We start from the raw sequence: 15,525 nt of genomic DNA, 5'->3' as shown, positions 1-15,525 counted from the left end.
AGGTGTTTTTGTGGTGCTATGTGGTGAGGAAACTTTAGAGAGGGTTTTTTTAAATGTGAACACAAAAAGCTGCACACTCCTGAATGTCAAGCATATGTGTTCAGCTGGGAAATTGGAATTGATATAACTCAAATTAGCTTAATATAACTGCCACAAATGGGCATAGCTGTGTGTCAAAATTAATATCAGATGTCTGAAGCATTTGCAGCCTGACACCGTAGACCGGTGACATTCCGATGCCTCTGACGTCTTGAGACTCAGCACTGGCTGTGATAATAAAATTAAAATGGAGACAAGAGCATATCATAAAGTGTGTGAACTAAAGTCAGAGCCTAAATAAATCATGGTGTTTAATGGGCAAAACACTTTGCAAACCATGCACTGCACTCATGCTATGTCGTACTAAATAACTGTGAACATAAGACCTTGTAAATATTTATGAACCAATTTTAGACCCAACATTTACAATTTTGGAATTTTTACAAAAGTATGTATAGGAACTGTAGTGGTACTTTATTTCTTAAGCATTAAAATCAGTTGAAACTTCAATTTTTATTAGTAAACAATAACTAAACAGTTCTGCATCTAAATCAAAATCTTTAAAATTGTTTATGGTGTACACATGTATTAATTGAATACAGCAATAATTATTGTAAATCAAACGAAAGAACGGTAAACTGAATTTATTTATTTATGTTGTTACATAATAGCTTGACAGTATTGCATTTAATGACCATGTCCTTATATACAGAATATGGACATGAATGGCAAGTGAAGACGTGATGAGCATTTTGCTCTTTACCAAACTAAGCCACCCCCTAGTGCTGAGTAGACATACTTGAGCAAATATAAGCAGCCGCTCTAGATGCCTGAGCCATCAGGCAGGCATCTGACTCAGGTGAGAGAAGTCAATTATGTATAATATAGATGTATGTTTTTTTTTTCAGGTTTGTAAATTTGTAGTTAAATATATTGGTAAACAATCTAGCAATATTTAAATGGTAAAACTAAAGTTAAAAATATATGAATAAAATATTAACATACTGTGTGTTAAGCTGTATAAAACTTTTTAATATGGGTTATTTTCTTTTTTATAGCATTTTGGGCTTTCCACAAGACATCTGTAGTTTTCAGTCAGGATCCTGTGGTAAGGTAAGCAAATTGCTTTCATGTTTAAAAAATCTTTTTAAAATTACACACAAACACACATTAAAATAAGACTTTTTTAAATAATGAAAGATCATCTGTAAACTATGCAGGCTCCACCAAAGTGCCACCATGAGCACGGACGCAGAAATGGAGCAGTATGGCCCGGCCGCCATTTACCTCCGGAAGTCAGAAAAGGAGAGGATTGAGGCTCAAACTACTCCTTTTGATGCCAAAACCGCATATTTTGTGGTGGATCCAGAGGATCTGTATGTCAAGTGCAAAGTCACCAAGAGGGAGGGTGGCAAAGTCACAGTTGAGACAGATGCAGGAAAGGTAAGTAGTTTTTCTTTATTGTGCATTCTTTTTGTGTAGTTTTTCTTACTATCTTCTTATAAGATGCAAACATAAAACATACAAAAAACGACTTTTTGTTTTAGACTGTCACCGTCAAAGAGGATGAAATCTTTCCCAGGAACCCTCCAAAGTTTGACAAGCTTGAGGACTTGGCCATGATGACCCACCTCAACGAGCCCTGTGTGCTGTATAACCTGAAGGATCGCTTTGCATCCTGGATGATCTACGTGGGTTTGCACTTTAGTTCAAGGAAAATGATAACATGTATCATTTAAATGTCTCTTGGTGAATTAATGTTTATGTCTTCTACTATAACAGACCTACTCCGGGTTGTTCTGTGTGGTCGTGAATCCCTACAAGTGGCTTCCTGTGTATGATCCTGTTGTTGTAGGAGGATACAGAGGCAAGAAAAGGATTGAGGCTCCACCCCACATCTTCTCCATTTCTGACAATGGCTATCAGGCCATGCTCACAGGTAGGACAAACTTACTAGTGGTTACCAAAGCCAAAATAAAATGTGACCACATGAAGAGTAACATCAAAAAAAAACATTTTTAAAGATTCTTTATTTGTATTTTAGATCGTGAGAACCAGTCTATCCTGATTACGTAAGTATAGCAAACACTAAATTGGACTTTCTTTTATAAACTCCACAATAATTAAGTTGAGAATTGAAAATGTATCTCTTCTACCTCAGCGGAGAATCCGGTGCTGGGAAGACTGTCAACACCAAGCGTGTCATCCAGTACTTTGCAACAATTGCAGCTCTGGGTGGCAAAAAGGAGACACAAGCTGCTGGCAAAATACAGGTGATTATGCGTTTTAAGAAGAACTGCCAACTCAATACTTTCTTTAAATGTATGAAATGTTCATGTAAATAACTGTAAAACTCAGGGCTCCCTTGAAGACCAAATTGTTGCTGCCAACCCTCTGCTAGAAGCTTATGGAAATGCCAAGACAGTGAGGAATGACAACTCTTCCCGTTTTGTAAGTTAAGACAATGTTAAAACGGTGTTTGATATTTAATAGTTGATTTTCTGCACAAAGTAACACATACTTGTATTTCTGCTTAGGGTAAATTCATCAGGATCCACTTTGGTACTAGTGGAAAGCTGGCCTCAGCTGATATTGAAACATGTACGTCAAAAATGAAGTGTTATCAACACTTAAAGTATTTTTTTCTATTTTATAGTTTAAAACTTAATATGGTTATCAAAGTTTCAGCTTGTATTCATGTAATTCTTAGATCTGCTTGAGAAGTCCCGTGTTACCTTCCAGCTGTCTGCTGAGAGGAGCTACCATATCTTCTATCAGCTTATGACAGGCCACAAGCCTGAGCTCATTGGTAAATGACCAAATACTTCAAATCTGAAGTTTAACAAAACTTAACCTTATAAAATAAAAAACCTACAGTGTTTTGTTTCCATTGTTTCAGATGCTCTGCTGATCACCACCAACCCCTATGACTTCCCAATGATCAGCCAGGGTGAAATCACTGTCAAGAGTATCAATGATGTGGAAGAGTTCATCGCTACAGATGTAAAATAATATTTTGGTGTCTTAAAAATGACTTACTTAAAACACATGTGTAGTGTACTTATACCTTTCTTTTCTACACAGACTGCTATTGATATCTTGGGCTTCACTGCTGATGAAAAGTTTAACATCTACAAGCTCACTGGTGCTGTGATGCATCATGGCGCCATGAAGTTCAAGCAGAAGCAGCGTGAGGAGCAGGCTGAACCTGATGGCACTGAGGGTAAGTTATAAGATATCACCAATATCTTTAGATACATTGAACAATCAGTTTAACATTGATTCATTTTTACCATGTGTTATGTTTCTTTCCAAAAGTGGCTGATAAAATCTCCTACCTCCTGGGTCTGAACTCAGCTGATATGCTGAAGGCTCTGTGCTACCCAAGAGTCAAAGTCGGAAATGAGATGGTCACCAAAGGTCAAACTGTCCCACAGGTAAATTAAACCCATCTGTGATGCAATAATTTATTTTTATCCAAGTATAACAAACCTTATCTTAACTGTTGTTATATGGCAACTGTTAAGATAAGTTTACTTAAAAGAATTTCTTCATATAGGTCAACAATTCAGTCAGCGCTCTGTGCAAATCTATCTATGAGAAAATGTTCTTGTGGATGGTCATCCGTATCAATGAGATGCTGGACACAAAGCAGTCAAGAGCCTTCTTCATTGGAGTCCTGGACATTGCTGGATTCGAGATCTTTGATGTGAGTAAATAAAAAATTATTTTAAAAAGTCTTGTAAAAATGTCCTAACTTTCAATTAAGTTAATTGAATCTCTATAATTACAGTACAACAGCTTGGAGCAGCTCTGCATCAACTTCACTAATGAGAAACTGCAACAGTTCTTCAACCACCACATGTTTGTCCTGGAGCAAGAGGAATACAAGAAAGAAGGCATTGAGTGGGAGTTGATTGACTTTGGTATGGACTTGGCAGCCTGCATCGAGCTCATTGAGAAGGTGAGTAGCTGTATTGGTCAGGTTAAAGTAATCATCTCCAATAATATATATGGATTTGAAGCTTGATTTAAAATTTGTGTTCTGATTTAAATTCATAATTGTTCACAGCCATTGGGAATCTTCTCCATCCTTGAAGAGGAATGTATGTTCCCCAAAGCCTCTGATACAACTTTCAAGAACAAGCTGGTTGATCAGCATCTTGGCAAGACCAAAGCCTTTGAGAAGCCAAAGCCTGGAAAGGGTAAAGCTGAGGCTCACTTCTCCCTGGTTCACTATGCTGGTACAGTGGACTACAACATCACTGGCTGGCTGGACAAGAACAAGGACCCACTGAACGATTCAGTGGTTCAGCTCTACCAGAAGTCTGCAAACAAACTGCTATGTCTTCTCTATGCAACTCACGGAGCAGCTGAGGGTAAGAACAACTAAAAAAAGTAGATAACTCCAAATTGAGTAGGTCAAATGAGAAACACCCTGAATAGACAGAGAATAATAGAACTTCTAAAAGTATAGATCAGTGCTGAAGAAAACAAATGTATAATAATATATGTATATTATAGCTTTTTTTATTTAAAGTAACCTAAATTGTGCCACAAAAATGATAAGTGATGTGGTGATAAGTTTACACTATTATTACATCTTTTGATCCTGCCTTTGGAGCAAAAATGTCTGATGAAATTGTACTGTTACAGTAAAGAGAACTTAGGACAGGTAATGTTTTAAAACCATTGTTTACAATGTCATAATTTTAGCTGAGGCTGCTGCTGGAAAGAAGGGTGGCAAGAAGAAGGGTGGTTCCTTCCAGACTGTGTCTGCTCTGTTCAGGGTATGTAAACGTTCATAGAGAACTATGAGAAGCTAGTGTGTTAAAATTATCTAAGGACTGATGTAATAATGCTGATCTACAGGAGAACTTGGGCAAGCTGATGTCCAACTTAAGGAGCACTCATCCTCACTTTGTGCGTTGTCTGATTCCCAATGAATCAAAGACCCCAGGTAAGATGCCCATTTTTACTGATTTTAATGATCCAAAGTTTAGGGACACTGAGGAATTATTTTTGACTAAATATATTTTCAACAACCAGGTCTTATGGAGAACTTCTTGGTCATCCACCAGCTGAGGTGTAACGGTGTACTGGAGGGCATCAGAATCTGCAGAAAGGGCTTCCCAAGCAGAATCCTTTATGGTGACTTCAAGCAGAGGTGGCAGCTGTTTTTAATATAAACTGAATATTTGGTCATTTTAGTAAAGATCATGAAAAACTGATATACTTGTATCAACTTTGTAGATACAAAGTATTGAACGCCAGCGTCATCCCTGAGGGACAGTTTATTGACAACAAGAAGGCTGCAGAGAAACTGCTGGGCTCTATTGATGTGGACCATACTCAGTACAAGTTTGGACACACTAAGGTATGTCTCCCATCAGATAAATAAGACATAAATACAGCATAACAAATCAATGAACATCATTTAATTCTGAAATTGAATACATTTGCAATATCTACATAGGTGTTCTTTAAAGCTGGTCTTCTGGGTACTCTTGAGGAGATGAGAGATGAGAAACTGGCTTCACTGGTCACCATGACTCAGGCTCTCTGCAGAGGATATGTCATGAGGAAGGAGTTTGTTAAGATGACGGAGAGGAGGTTGGAGTGGTATTATATTTGCAAATGAATTGCATTACCTTTTTGAAGCCAGCTCCTTCTGTAGTAGAAATAACCTTTTTTTTGTTAAACTGATTTTCCAAACAGAGAGGCTATCTATAGTATTCAGTACAACATCCGTTCATTCATGAATGTCAAGAACTGGCCATGGATGAACCTGTACTTCAAGATCAAGCCTCTGCTGAAGAGTGCTGAGACTGAGAAGGAGCTGCAGAATATGAAGGAGAACTATGAAAAGATGAAATCAGACTTGACTACTGCTTTGGCCAAAAAGAAGGAACTGGAGGAGAAGATGGTCTCCTTGCTCCAGGAAAAGAATGATTTGCAGCTCCAAGTGGCCTCTGTTAGTACAATTCTCTTCTTTTAAAGGGAAAATTTACAGTTTATCAGATGTTGATGCTCTCTTTATATCCTTTCGTATGTACATTTAATTGTAGGAAATGGAAGGTCTCTCAGATGCTGAGGAAAGATGTGAAGGGCTGATTAAGAGCAAGATCCAGCTTGAGGCCAAACTCAAGGAGACAACTGAGAGACTGGAGGATGAAGAGGAAATCAATGCTGAGCTGACTGCAAAGAAGAGGAAGCTGGAGGATGAATGCTCTGAGCTGAAGAAGGACATTGATGACTTAGAGCTCACCTTGGCTAAAGTGGAGAAGGAGAAACATGCCACTGAAAACAAGGTTCATATTACGCACTATTATTTGAGTACAATACACGTAAATACAAAATTTATCAACTCTAAATAGCTTGAGTTCATTTAAAATTGTGTATTTCATGCAACCTTTAGGTGAAAAACCTGACAGAGGAGATGGCTACTCAGGATGAGGCCATTGCCAAGTTGACCAAGGAGAAGAAAGCCCTCCAAGAGGCCCATCAGCAAACACTGGATGATCTCCAGGCAGAGGAAGACAAAGTCAACACTCTGACCAAGGCCAAGACAAAGCTGGAACAGCAAGTGGACGATGTAAGAAAACTGTTTATTTACCTTTATAGTTTGGCCACAAGCATGATCTGTTTTGGTTTTGATACATAAAACTGAATCTACCTCCTATGTGATAGCTTGAGGGTTCACTGGAGCAAGAGAAGAAGCTCCGTATGGACCTTGAGAGAGCCAAGAGGAAGCTTGAAGGAGATCTGAAGCTTGCCCAGGAATCCATCATGGATCTGGAGAATGACAAGCAGCAGTCTGATGAGAAAATCAAGAAGTAAATGCAGACTTTCTTTATTTCCAAAGAATGGTGTTAGTGTCATGTCACAATGTTCAACTCAACCTTTGTTTTGATAAATTCCAGGAAGGACTTTGAAATCAGCCAACTGCTTAGCAAGATTGAGGATGAACAGTCCCTTGGAGCTCAGCTTCAGAAGAAGATCAAGGAACTCCAGGTGTGAAAAAAATACTTTTATTGCACTTGGCTAAATTGTTTCATTCTTTTATTGAAGGATCTTAATATTACTTCCATTTACTTGTATCCTAGGCTCGCATTGAGGAGCTAGAAGAGGAGATTGAGGCTGAGAGAGCTGCTAGAGCTAAAGTAGAGAAGCAGAGAGCTGACCTCTCCAGGGAGCTTGAGGAGATCAGCGAGAGGCTTGAGGAGGCTGGTGGAGCCACAGCTGCTCAGATTGAGATGAACAAGAAGCGTGAGGCTGAGTTCCAGAAGCTGCGCCGTGATCTTGAAGAAGCCACCCTGCAGCATGAATCCACAGCAGCAGCTCTTCGCAAGAAGCAGGCCGACAGCGTTGCTGAGCTGGGAGAACAGATCGACAACCTGCAGCGTGTTAAGCAGAAGCTGGAGAAGGAGAAGAGTGAGTACAAGATGGAGATTGATGACCTGTCCAGCAACATGGAGGCTGTTGCCAAGGCAAAGGTGAGTGGGTGGTTCCTATTTTGCAGTGCTCAGACATACAAATTGAGGCTCATAAGTAGCTTTAACATTTGTCTCTGTTGGTTTCAGGGCAATCTGGAGAAAATGTGCAGAACTCTCGAGGACCAACTGAGTGAAATCAAAGCTAAAAATGATGAAAATGTTCGCCAGCTTAATGACATTAATGCACAGAAAGCAAGACTCCAGACAGAGAATGGTAAAACACCCAACCTTAATTTAACAAATTTTATCTGTAAAAATGTGTAAGATTAATACATGTGTGCCTTTCATAGGGGAATTTGGTCGACAGCTTGAGGAGAAAGAATCTCTTGTTTCTCAGCTGACAAGGGGCAAGCAGGCTTTCACTCAACAGATTGAGGAGCTCAAGAGACACATTGAGGAGGAAGTGAAGGTATAAAAACGGCCAATGAGGTTTTACATTAACGTTTGTCATTTGCAGAATATTAGTTATTGACTGGAAATGTATCTTTTTTTTAAAAAAGATCGTATTGTATGAGGAGGTCAATAGAAAATCATTATACTCTCAACTTTGTGTTTCCCAGGCTAAGAATGCCCTGGCCCATGCTGTTCAGTCGGCCCGCCATGACTGTGATCTGCTCAGAGAGCAGTTTGAGGAGGAGCAGGAGGCCAAGGCTGAGCTGCAGAGAGGCATGTCTAAGGCCAACAGTGAGGTGGCTCAGTGGAGGTCCAAATATGAGACTGATGCTATTCAGCGCACTGAGGAGCTGGAGGAGGCCAAGTGAGTTGAAATAAATGTCTTAAAGAAATTACATATAACTTGTATTGTCTGCTTTTAACAATTAAAACACCTTTCTACTACAGGAAAAAGCTTGCCCAGCGCTTGCAGGAGGCTGAGGAGTCCATTGAAGCTGTGAACTCCAAGTGTGCCTCTTTAGAGAAGACCAAGCAGAGGCTCCAGGGTGAGGTGGAGGACCTCATGATTGATGTGGAGAGAGCTAATTCTCTGGCTGCCAACCTTGACAAGAAGCAGAGGAACTTTGACAAGGTACAGTAATTTTACAAGAAAAGCAGATTTATGCAGATAAATGCATATTCTTAATAAATTCTTACTTTTCCAGGTCCTGGCAGAGTGGAAGCAGAAGTATGAGGAGAGCCAGGCTGAGCTGGAAGGAGCCCAAATGGAGGCTCGTTCTCTGAGCACTGAGCTGTTCAAGATGAAGAACTCCTATGAAGAGGCGCTTGATCAGCTTGAGACCATGAAGAGAGAGAACAAGAACCTGCAGCGTACGTCATTCTTAAATATGCAGAAGAAATTTAACAAAACCTAATTTAAACAGATAGATGCCATTTTTAGCTTTAGTTGTGACATTTCTTATGAGCCTGAAAGAAAATCATCCATTTTTAAATGTCATTCTTTAAAGTCATATTTGGCAGATTTTCTTTTTCACTTCATTCTATTTATTTTTCACTTCAGAGGAGATCTCAGATCTGACTGAACAGATAGGTGAGACTGGAAAGAGTATCCATGAGCTGGAAAAAGCTAAAAAGACAGTGGAGACTGAGAAGTCTGAAATTCAGGCTGCACTGGAAGAAGCAGAGGTAATACATTTCTCACCAGCTAATAAAACATTTAAATGACATAATACATGTATTTATGTTCAGATCACTTTATTGTCACGTGATCTAATTTTTATATGCATTTAAACCTTTTAAGGGCACTCTGGAACATGAAGAGTCTAAGATTCTCCGCGTCCAGCTGGAGCTCAACCAGGTCAAGAGTGAGATTGACAGGAAGCTGGCAGAAAAAGATGAAGAAATGGAGCAGATTAAGAGAAACAGCCAAAGGATGACTGACTCCATGCAGAGCACTCTTGATGCCGAGGTCAGGAGCAGGAATGATGCTCTGAGAGTCAAGAAGAAGATGGAGGGAGACCTGAACGAGATGGAGATTCAGCTGAGCCATGCCAACAGGCAGGCTGCTGAGGCCCAGAAACAACTGAGGAACGTCCAAGGACAACTCAAGGTGAGTTTAGTGTTATTGTGCATTTCATTAACCTCAGAAGTTAGAACTGGTAAGTCGGAGTTCATGTCATCTCCGAAATATAACGTTCAAGTTTCTTGCTTGTTTTTGATTGTATGGCTGGCAACTGTAACAGACGACAATAACAATGACAATAAACGCGGTATTCACGTGGTATTTCATGCAAACAAACACCATTGAAACATCGCCTCCTATAAACACTGAAATGTAGTACGTGTACGACTGACTTCATAAAAAATACAGAACTGCTAAAAACAGTCACAGTAAGAAAGTTTTCCACTGTTGATGCAAGTAGTAGCCATCTTGATTGTAGAAGTCGGGTATGGTCCTGTTGTTCTAACTGTCTGACTCGTAATTCCAGTTTAGGGGTGCGTTCCATTTGAAATTCCCACTTCCAAGTACAAATGGAACACACCATTAGAGCCCAATTTAAACAGAAGAATGTAAGACAACCAAAATGTCTGACTCAATCATTGTTTTTGTTGTTAGGACGCCCAACTGCATCTTGATGATGCCCTCAGAGGACAAGAGGACATGAAGGAGCAGGTGGCCATGGTGGAGCGCAGGAACGGTCTGATGGTGGCTGAGATTGAGGAGCTTAGAGCCGCTCTGGAGCAGACAGAAAGAGCACGTAAAGTGGCTGAGCAGGAGTTGGTTGATGCCAGTGAGCGTGTCGGACTGCTTCACTCTCAGGTTGGGCTTTAGTCTGTAACAAGAAATAAGGGCTTTCATAGCTATGAAACTAACACATCCAAAATGTATCACCCTGATTAATTTACAGAACACCAGCCTTCTGAACACCAAGAAGAAGCTGGAAAGTGATCTGGTCCAGGTTCAGGGTGAAGTGGACGATGCTGTTCAGGAAGCAAGAAACGCTGAGGATAAGGCCAAAAAGGCTATCACTGATGTCAGTTCACTGTCTAGTTGAACCATTATCTTACCAAACAAGTTTAATTTAGCAAAAACTCAAAGGTTGCAATTTAAAAAACGGCCATCATTTCAGGCTGCCATGATGGCTGAGGAGCTGAAGAAGGAGCAAGACACAAGTTCTCACCTGGAGAGGATGAAAAAGAACCTGGAGGTCACAGTCAAAGACCTGCAGCATCGTCTGGATGAGGCTGAGAACCTCGCCATGAAGGGTGGCAAGAAGCAGCTCCAGAAACTGGAGCAGAGGGTGTGAATATTTTGTTCTGTGAATGCACATTGTGGTTTTCATACATAACTTGTATTAATATTAAATTATTTACTTATTGAACTCCTTTAAACAGGTTCGTGAATTGGAGTCTGAAGTTGAAGGTGAACAGAGACGTGGAGCTGATGCTGTTAAAGGAGTCCGCAAATATGAGAGGAGAGTTAAGGAGCTGACCTACCAGGTGACTAGTCTTTTTCTAAAAACATTTGAAATACTTCTAATACAAAAGAATATTCATCTTGTCTATTCATTTGTCTTGTTGTTTAGTATAAGTCTTCACAAATATTTTCTTGATCTATGTAGACTGAGGAGGACAAGAAGAATTTGGCAAGGCTTCAGGACCTTGTGGACAAGCTACAGCTTAAAGTTAAGACCTACAAGAGACAGGCTGAGGAGGCGGTAAGTGAAATAGTTGATTGTCCTTCACCAAACACTGCCCCATTTAAGTAAGGACAGTATAAAGCCTTCATTTTACTTTGAATGTAAACTAAATTACTTGAAATTTCAAAACTCCCAGGAGGAGCAGGCCAACACCCATATGTCTAGGCTGAGGAAGGTCCAGCATGAGATGGAGGAAGCTCAGGAGCGTGCTGACATCGCTGAGTCTCAGGTCAACAAGCTCAGAGTCAAGAGCCGTGATGCTGGAAAGGTAACATTTTCAATATCTTTCATGGTGGAAGCAACCCTTATTCCTCACTTTATAGCAAGCTCTTACAGTGCTTCAAACCATTCATTGTTGATTTTTCCTTTTCCTGTTTTTCAGAGTGATTCTGCTGAATAAGAGACCAGACCTTAATGGAGCTTTTCAACAGAGTTCATAAAATATGAATCAAAAGTTGAATTATTTTTCCACTGTAAAATCTAAATAAAAACTAAGCATTATCATGTTTTGTATTAGAGTGTATTTGCTTTATAAAAAACAAAGCATAGTTGTATAGCATCAGATTCATACTGAACATTTTACTAATCAGTAATATTATATTCAAAAAGTATGTTTCCTAATTTTATTTCGAAATGTGTTAGACAATACGTGCAATATAATAGTATAGTATTTGTGCAATACTATGCAATCGTAGTTGAACATATTAAACACATTTGGGCATTTGCTTCTTCCATAATTACTAGAAATCCAAATTCTTAAGTACAAACAAAAGAAAAATTTTTTTATTACCAACCCAAATTATGATAAATGACTGAATTTATATAGCACTTTTCCAGTAATACTGACCAATCAAAGAGGTTTACACAATGATAAAAGGTAAATGGTGTTCACTTATATAGCCATATACATCTAGTCCGAAGAGCCCTAAGCGCTTTAGTCATCCACCCATTCACACAGTGACAGTGGTAGGCTATATTGTAGCTACAGTTGCCCTGGGAAAGACTGACAGAACCGGACCCTCTAACCACCATCAGCAGGCAAGGTGGGTTAAGTGTCTTGGCTAAGGACACAACGAGTGACGGACGGAGCAGGTGTTCAAACCGGCACCCCACCGGTTACAAGACGAACCCCTACCACCTCAGCCACATTCACCCAATCACACTCATTAACATGCAAATGTTCATAGACCAAAGCAAACTAGCTCTGCTTGTCAGTTTTTTTAATTTACCTTTTAAGAGTGCTCAAACGTACTGTACAGTAATACAAGGTTTTATGGAATGAAAACTAAAACTACAAGAAAGTTCAATGCAACTTAGTCTTCTTCTACATGGTAGAATGACTTATGATTTTTAAACCAAAAAACGTTTATACACTAAATGAAAATTCCCAATGCAATAAAGAGACACCTTCAGCAAAAAATATTAATGCATTTGTCAAAAGAATTCACATAAATGGACAGAAGCAATTCTTAGACAAAAGAGGTGGCTCAAGGCATAGCGATGGAGCGTATACTCAACATTACTGTCTGTGGTTTGATTGCCAGCTTTGGGACCCTTGCTGCATGTCTTTCCCTTTTTACTCTCTGCCCATTTCCTGTCTTATTACTGTCCAAAAATGCCACTAGCACCACAAAAAAATGTTGCCAACAAATAATGAGGGATGCAAGGCTTTTAATACTTAGTTACATCTCTGAAACTTGCTGTTTGTAGCACTTGAGTTAGTGACTTGATTTGTGATAATCAGATTGATTTATTTTGTCTCAGAAACCTGACTGTAGGTTTCTGCACTACTGCAACAAGAGGATTATGTTAGAATAAATGAGTCAATTCCTTCTAATCATTAACATTTTCATATAATACTGGGCGAGGAGGAGTAGCGACTATCCTTCAGTCCAATGTATTGATTAGGACCCACTTTGGTACTAGTGGAAGGTTGGCCTCAGCTGATATTGAAACATGTACATCAGAGATTTAGTGTTATCAGCACTTAAAGTAATACAGGTCCTTCTCAAAATATTAGCATATTGTGATGAAGTTCATTATTTTCCATAATGTCATGATGAAAATTTAACATTCATATATTTTAGATTCATTGCACAGTAACTGAAATATTTCAGGTCTTTTATTGTCTTAATACGGATGATTTTGGCATACAGCTCATGAAAACCCAAAATTCCTATCTCACAAAATTAGCATATTTCATCCGACCAATAAAGGAAAAGTGTTTTTAATACAAAAAACGTCAACCTTCAAATAATCATGTACAGTTATGCACTCAATACTTGGTCGGGAATCCTTTTGCAGAAATGACTGCTTCAATGCGTTGTGGCATGGAGGCAATCAGCCTGTGGCACTGCTGAGTTCTTATGGAGGCCCAGGATGCTTCGATAGCGGCCTTTAGCTCATCCAGAGTGTTGGGTCTTGAGTGTCTCAACGTTCTCTTCACAATATCCCACAGATTCTCTATGGGGTTCAGGTCAGGAGAGTTGGCAGGCCAATTGAGCACAGTGATACCATGGTCAGTAAACCATTTACCAGTGGTTTTGGCACTGTGAGCAGGTGCCAGGTTGTTAGGGTTAATTAATGATTATATATGTTTTAACTTTAATAGAAGTGAAGCTTGCTGTTCAGAGTGATTATATCTTATATGTACAAGAGCTGCAAGATAGAGACAGGATGTTCTAGAACATTCTGTCAGTGCAGCTGTTTCTAATCAATATGAGTGTGCATCTCTCCCTGTTTTGTGCTTGGAACATTTTGTAACCAGGGCCTCTTCTCTTATGAATAAAAGGCAGAGAGAGCAGGGGCTGTCTCAGAGTGTGTTTGGAGGATTGTAATTGAGCAGCCTCTGAGACACTCTCACCTGCAGGTTAAAATGAACTAACTTCTCTGTGTCTTTCTTTGTGCAGAATTGTGAAAGTGTTTGGTGTTTAAACCTAACATAAATGGTCCTTCGAGCCGGAGACCAAGACGCTTGACGATCCCAGTGGGTGAGTGAGATTCCAGACAAATCTGTGGCCACAGTACTAATACCCTTTCCGGGACTGGTCCCTCCCTGACAGGCTGGGGTCTGACGGCTGACGGTACTCCCGAGGACACAGAGAACCAGTGAGTAGGTCTTTCATTTAAAAGGAATGAGTGATGAAATGCAAATGACCTAAAATAGTACAGTATAGAGAAACCCTGACAATTCTAGACACTATCAGGTGAACTAAAATAGACAGTTAAATTCCGCAGGAGGGTAGACTCCCTTAGTTGAAATAGACTAATTAAACTCTACACAGGACGGCGGAGTCCTCTGTTGAACTAAAATAGACAGTTAAATTCCGCAGGAGGGTAGACTCCCTTAGTTGAAATAGACTAATTAAACTCTACACAGGACGGCGGAGTCCTCTGTTATGTTTTTGTGAAAGTAATTACAGTAAGAGTAAAACGCGTAAAAAAAGTGTGACTGAAAAACGTGTGGAAGAGTGAATGGAATCGTAATGACCATTAGGTCCTTACTTTTCATATAAACTGAAAACAGATAGTAAATGGTGAGCCTTTGTGGATGCTTGTAGGCAAGAAAATCCCACCTGAACAGGGTTGAAGTGGATTTTACCACAACTGACTTCTTGATCACCATCCTGTTTTCAAATACATAAATCCAGTATTTAGAATACACCAGGTATTAAAAAACATACTGGATCTAAATTTAGTTCAAAATGGGAAAGGGGCAAAGTAAAGAGAAACAAAGTAAACTAATTGACTTAGAAGGGGAGGTAAAGTTTATGGAGAACTATGTAAAAGGAGCAGGTATGATCTGTCATAGATGGAATAAAAAATAAAAAACATGGGTTTTTGGGCAAATTAGATACAAAGGATGTCTTAAAATTACAAGGGGATCTAAAATTAGCAATAATGAAAACTAAAAAGAGAAAAATAACAAAGAACAATGGGGGAAGAACAGAGAAAAAGCTCTGATTTAACAGAAATATGTACACGATGGCATAAAAATACGGATTTTCAGGTAACTTAATTATCACTGAAATCCTAAAACTACACGGGGATCTTAAACTGGAGATTATGCATTTAAAAGATTCAAGAGACAATGTGGACAACATGGAAACTGTCCAACTGGACAACCCAGTGAACAATGACTAGAGTTGTTAAAGAAGTAATCTGAGAGTAAAAGATTTTGTAGGCAAGCATTAGTGAGAAACAGGTGCTTTAAAAATCATTCTATGGTGTTATACTACCAACAATATCATGATAAAATGCAAAAGATTCATTTTACAGGGAAATAATTCCATATTTGGCTCAGATTGTTTGCATTCTTGATTTTTCCTCTTTTAGAGAAGTTAAATTTCAGCTCTGTGAAACGACCTTGAGCAAGAGATGCAGCTGCCTGAAAACAA

At 39.3% G+C, this 15,525-nt stretch overlaps 1 protein-coding gene across 1 annotated transcript; it reads left to right on the top strand.

Moving 5' to 3' along the window:
* Nucleotides 1-824: 824 nt before the first annotated feature.
* LOC124864248 (myosin heavy chain, fast skeletal muscle-like) lies at nt 825-11,629 on the top strand. Its single transcript, XM_047358939.1, has 41 exons — nt 825-898; nt 1,098-1,152; nt 1,260-1,482; nt 1,587-1,730; nt 1,822-1,978; nt 2,084-2,111; nt 2,201-2,312; nt 2,398-2,490; nt 2,577-2,640; nt 2,750-2,848; nt 2,939-3,042; nt 3,124-3,262; nt 3,358-3,476; nt 3,599-3,748; nt 3,833-4,003; nt 4,112-4,418; nt 4,756-4,829; nt 4,912-4,999; nt 5,089-5,206; nt 5,293-5,416; nt 5,516-5,652; nt 5,758-6,013; nt 6,108-6,350; nt 6,458-6,634; nt 6,730-6,875; nt 6,963-7,053; nt 7,146-7,535; nt 7,623-7,749; nt 7,826-7,944; nt 8,096-8,292; nt 8,376-8,559; nt 8,633-8,798; nt 8,989-9,113; nt 9,229-9,537; nt 10,045-10,248; nt 10,337-10,462; nt 10,559-10,729; nt 10,824-10,928; nt 11,051-11,146; nt 11,265-11,396; nt 11,511-11,629. Exons 3-41 carry the CDS (start codon nt 1,279-1,281, stop codon nt 11,526-11,528), a joined length of 5,814 nt encoding a protein of 1,937 aa, XP_047214895.1. The 5' UTR covers nt 825-898; nt 1,098-1,152; nt 1,260-1,278; the 3' UTR covers nt 11,529-11,629.
* Nucleotides 11,630-15,525: the final 3,896 nt, after the last annotated feature.

This window comes from Girardinichthys multiradiatus, chromosome Y (assembly GCF_021462225.1).
Source record: "Girardinichthys multiradiatus isolate DD_20200921_A chromosome Y, DD_fGirMul_XY1, whole genome shotgun sequence".
Classification (NCBI taxonomy): domain Eukaryota; kingdom Metazoa; phylum Chordata; class Actinopteri; order Cyprinodontiformes; family Goodeidae; genus Girardinichthys; species Girardinichthys multiradiatus.
The sequence above is the reverse complement of the archived record's forward strand: the minus strand, read 5'-3'. Positions and strand labels throughout refer to the sequence as shown.